This window comes from Excalfactoria chinensis, chromosome 1 (assembly GCF_039878825.1).
Source record: "Excalfactoria chinensis isolate bCotChi1 chromosome 1, bCotChi1.hap2, whole genome shotgun sequence".
NCBI classification, from domain to species: Eukaryota; Metazoa; Chordata; class Aves; order Galliformes; family Phasianidae; genus Excalfactoria; species Excalfactoria chinensis.
Genome location: NC_092825.1, coordinates 68,438,356 through 68,443,144, shown reverse-complemented (window position 1 = coordinate 68,443,144; position 4,789 = coordinate 68,438,356). Strand labels below are relative to the sequence as shown.

The 4,789-nt window shown below is 62.6% G+C and overlaps 1 protein-coding gene across 1 annotated transcript; it reads right to left on the bottom strand.

The window, feature by feature from the left end:
* Positions 1-716: 716 nt before the first annotated feature.
* Positions 717-3,597, bottom strand: LOC140251067 (PHD finger protein 7-like). The gene is given in 9 exon segments (XM_072334344.1): positions 717-970; positions 1,251-1,499; positions 1,665-1,783; positions 1,935-2,045; positions 2,182-2,559; positions 2,741-2,865; positions 3,112-3,210; positions 3,302-3,393; positions 3,534-3,597. Coding segments are annotated over 9 exon segments (1,491 nt in total).
* Between the last annotated feature and the right edge of the window lie 1,192 nt (positions 3,598-4,789).

Sequence of the window (4,789 nt, the reverse complement as noted above, 5' to 3'; positions counted from 1 at the left end):
AGCGTCCATGGAGGTGCTCCAGAAGCGTGGGGATGTGGCCCTGAGGGACGTGGGCAGCTGGGGGGTGGTCGGTGGGACTTGGTGATCTTAGAGGTCTTTGTCAACCATAGAGATTCTGTGATTCTGTGAGTCGTTTATTGGAATGAGTGGTACAACTATCAGCGGCCAACAGCCCACAGGCAGAGCCTGGAGAACATCACGGCAAGACGTAAACGCTTGACTGGGACACTGCTGGAGCCACAGGCCCCGTAGCGTTCAGGTGGGGCCAGGAGGGTGGATGTGCCGCCCAGTGCCTTCGGCAGCACCAACACGCCGGGTTCCAGCAGGGCTGCATCCGGCACCGGGCCCCTCACTGTGCGCTGGCTGCAAGAGCCGCCTCCCCCCTGCAGCCCCTCCATCTCCAGCTGCAGCACCATTCCCTCATGGCCAAGGGCATCTAGACGTGGTGCCTGTCACACCCACACCAGCCCGGAGTGACCTTGGTGCTGCTGCACACCGAGGGGCAGGAAGACCCCAACGAGGTGCGTGCAGCAGAGGGGGGTCCCAGACACCCCATAAAAGCAGAGTCCCCAGTAACCAGATCTGTGTGCAGGACGACGACCACAGCGATGCCTGGAAAGGCAGAGAAGAACCAAACTGACAGTGGCATAAGGGAATGAAGTTTTATTGAGATGGGTTTGGATGACATTGGATAGGATTAGGGATGGGGTTTAGGGTTAGAGGTTGGAACGGAGCTGGTAGATGGCTGCTCCCACGGCTTCAGCAGGGCCGGCCGGTGATGTGCTGGGCCCGACGTGGTACCCGGGAGTAGCTCCGCCCCTGGGCTGGCCCTCGCCGCCTGGACCGGCTGGTGCGGCGTCTTCGGGGCTGGCTGTCGGTGTCCGCAGCCCGGCGATGGAGAGGCGAGCGGCTGCGAGTGCGGGCCCGCCCCGGATGTCTGGATGGGCTTCCGTGGGCCGTTGGGGAAGCCCTGGAGGACCCCGGTGCTGCCGGTGTTCTGGAGCTGCGGGTGCAGCTCTGAGCACCTGGGGTTGCTGTCGGCCGGCTCCCTCGGTGTCTCTGGGGCCGGCTCGGAGATTCTGGGGCCCGGCGCCGCAACGGAGAGCGGCTTCTTGTCCGGGCCCGCTGTCCCTGCCTGCACCTGAGGTTGTAAACAAGTGCAGGGCAGCGCCTCGAGGACCGAGATGTCCCCTGGCTGGTAGAGTCTGTGCTGCTCTCGGCCATCAGAGCAGCACTGTGGGTTCTCCCACGTCGTCCCTGGGACTCATTAAAGCTGTTTTCATCCCGGCGCTGACGTGCAGGGATTCTCCTGCGGTCCGTCCTGCTCTGGATGGACAGACCGCTGCTCTCAGGCACACAGGAACCGTGATCTGGCCCCGATGGTGCCTGGATGGAGCTGCTGGAGCTGCTGCTCTCTGGTGACACACAGCTCTGGGATGGCTGCAGTCCCTGCTGGCTGGTGGTGCTGAGGCCAGCAAGACCTGAGCTGGTGCTGGAGGCTGTAAGGGGAGGCAGGAAGGTGAGCAAGATGGAATTCCAGCCATGGGGTGGAACTGGCTCCTGTTTGTCCCGGGCTGGAGGGATTTGAGCAAGGCCGCTCTGAGCAGCCGCTGTCAGGCCTCGCCTGTCCCCAGCCCAGCAGCACGCGGCTGTTTGCCTCTTACCGGTGCCCTCTCCAGCACAGGCGTTGCACTCCCAGCTGGTTGTGCTGTCGCTCAGGTGGGAACAGAGGCGGTGTGTGCCTCGTGCAGCACAGGAGCTGCAGAGGAGCAGCTCCCAAGGCCTGTGGAAAGCAACGGGTTGTGGCCGTGAGCACAAAGTGCCCTGAGCCAGGGAGTGCCCGGCACAGCTCTGGTGCTCAGTCTGTGCTCCCCCAGCCTGTGGTGAGGCTGCGATGCCACGCAGAGCCCCAGAGGGCAGCTGAGCTCACTCACCCCTCTCCTGACCGCAGTCTGCCCTGGGGGTAAAGGCAGTCGCTGGCCATGCAGCGTCGGTGCCATACTGCCAGTCCGGAATAGGCGGTGTTTTCCCACCGTATTTGCATTCTCCTAGAGAAGGGAGGGAATGTGATGAGCACTCACTGGCCCAGGACTCAAACTAACCCTCAAATCCATCCATCCCCAGCCACCTTCTCCCTGGTTCCAGCTTCTCACTGACACATAGGCCCATGGTAATGGCTGCCAAGGGCCAGACACCAACCTGTCTGGGATTCGGATCCCCAGAGTCAGCATTTCCTGCAGAAACGTCTGCGTGTCTCTGCAGTTGGGGCAGTGGAAGAGGCGAATCCCAGAGCTCAGGGCCATTCTCTGCAGCAGAAACACAAGCAGTGTGGGTGTGAGCCGGGCCTGGTGCTGCTGAGTGCCTGCGGTGCCGCAGGTCGAGGGGAGGGCTCCTACCTGGACGCAGGCCCGGTGCAACCAGGCGTGTTGGCAGGCTGGGCACACCATGGTGCCGTACGACCTGCTGTCATCTACGGGCTCGATGCAGATGATGCAGGTGGTGTCCGGCTCCGGTGCCGCCTGCACTGCCTGCTGCGGGCGGTGCTCCCAGCAGAAGGCCCTGGGGGAAGATGGAAGGGATGGGCGAGGTGAGAAGGGCTGCGAGGAGGGCAGAGGAATGGGATGGAGCCCCAGGCCTTGGCTCTGTCAGGCTGCTGGGAGGTTCACAGCGCGTTCCTCGCTGCTGTGGCTGGTGCTGACAGCAGGGTTGGAGGCCACAGGCCACACCTGGCAGCTCTTACCTGTACAACCCAAAGTACTGGGTGACACACTGGCCTTCATAGGCACAGGGGAGGTGGAAGGTCCGCTCACAGTCCGGGTCTGTGCAGGTGATGGTGGCCCCCGAACTGCCGCAGACGAAGCAGAGCTGGAAAGAGCAGAGCAGCCCCCATCAGCTGCAGGCTCAGGGCCTACGCAGCGGGCCCCGCACCTCTGGGCAGGGCGCAGGATGCGGGCAGGGCTGGGTGGCACTCTGCAGAGCTGCCTGGTGAACAGGGCTGGTCTGCAAGAGCAGGAATGTCTCCTGGAGCTGGGAGGAGGGGCTGGGATTGCTTTCTTGGGACCAGGCTAAGCTCTCCTGGCACCAAGCTCCCTGTTCCGGTCCAGTGCTCACCTTCTGCTCCGCCTCCCTCACTGTGCGCGTCAGGTCTTCAAAACGAAAACGTGCCTCGTTGTTCTCTTGCACGTTTTGACAAAGACCGTTGGCAAATTGCTGTACAGGAGGAAAGAGCACGGTCTAGTTATGGCAGAAAGGAGGGAATCACTGGTGGGAGGAAGGTGGCAGGAGCCACCAGGGAACTCACCGCACAAAACTCGTGGTAAGAGAATCTGCGAAAGCTCTGTTTGTTCCCAAGGATGCCCGAGTCCTCATCCTCTAGGCCACAGAGCACGCATGCTGGAGAGGAGAGAGTAACAGCAGTGAGCGCCTTGCGGGGCCAGGTGCCCCCTGGGCTGTCCCAGGGGCTGCTCTGTGCCAGCTGTGCCAGCTGAGGGGCAGGGCCGCAGGCCGCGCATGCAGGGATACTTGGCTCTCACCTGGCTCTTCTGAGCCGACAGCCTCCTGTATGGAGCGAAACCAAGAGCAGAGTGTCTGTCCCATCGCTGATGGTCCTCGTCCTCTGCGTGCAAACCTATGGGAGAAGAGGGACGAGGCTGAGTTGGCGGCTCAGGCCCCCGAGCGCTGGGGAACCGGCCTCCCTCCCTGGGCATCCTCAGGCAGCCCCTTCCTCCCTGCTCACCTCACCAAGTCGCACTGAGCTGGGCCTGAGCCCCGCAGCCTCAGCTCTGCTCCGCAGCCCGCGCGTCACAATGGCCGTTCCATTCTGATGTCATTCTTGGGTGCCCTCAGCCCTGTGAGGTGTGATGGCATCACAGAGGGTGGCACGGAACGGCCATTGTGACACGCGGGCTGCGGAGCAGAGCTGAGGCTGCGGGGCTCAGGCCCAGCTCAGTGCGACTTGGTGAGGTGAGCAGGGAGGAAGGGGCTGCCTGAGGATGCCCAGGGAGGGAGGCCGGTTCCCCAGCGCTCGGGGGCCTGAGCCGCCAACTCAGCCTCGTCCCTCTTCTCCCATAGGTTTGCACGCAGAGGACGAGGACCATCAGCGATGGGACAGACACTCTGCACGTGGTGGCAGTCGACGCACACGGAGTGTGCGGAGACACAGGAGGATGTCGGCTCGGAAGAGCCAGGTGAGAGCCAAGTATCCCTGCATGCACGGCCTGCGGCCCTGCCCCTCAGCTGGCACAGCTGGCACAGAGCAGCCCCTGGGACAGCCCAGGGGGCACCTGGCCCCGCAAGGCGCTCACTGCTGTTACTCTCTCCTCTCCAGCATGCGTGCTCTGTGGCCTAGAGGATGAGGACTCGGGCATCCTTGGGTACAAACAGAGCATTCAAAGATTGTCTTACCACGAGTTTTGTGCGGTGAGTTCCCTGGTGGCTCCTGCCACCTTCCTCCAACCAGTGATTCCCTCCTTTCTGCCATAACTAGACCGTGCTCTTTCCTCCTGTACAGCGATTTGCCAACGGTCTTTGTCAAAACGTGCCAGGTAACAACGAGGCACGTTTTTCTTTTGAAGACCTGACGCGCACAGTGGAGGAGGCAGAGCAGACGGTGAGCACTGGACCGGAACAGGGAGCTTGGTGCCAGGAGAGCTTAGCCTGGTCCCAAGAAAGCAATCCCAGCCCCTCCTCCCAGCTCCAGGAGACATTCCTGCTCTTGCAGACCTGCCCTGTTCACCAGGCAGCTCTGCAGAGTGCCACCCAGCCCTGCCCGCATCCTGCGCCCTGCCCA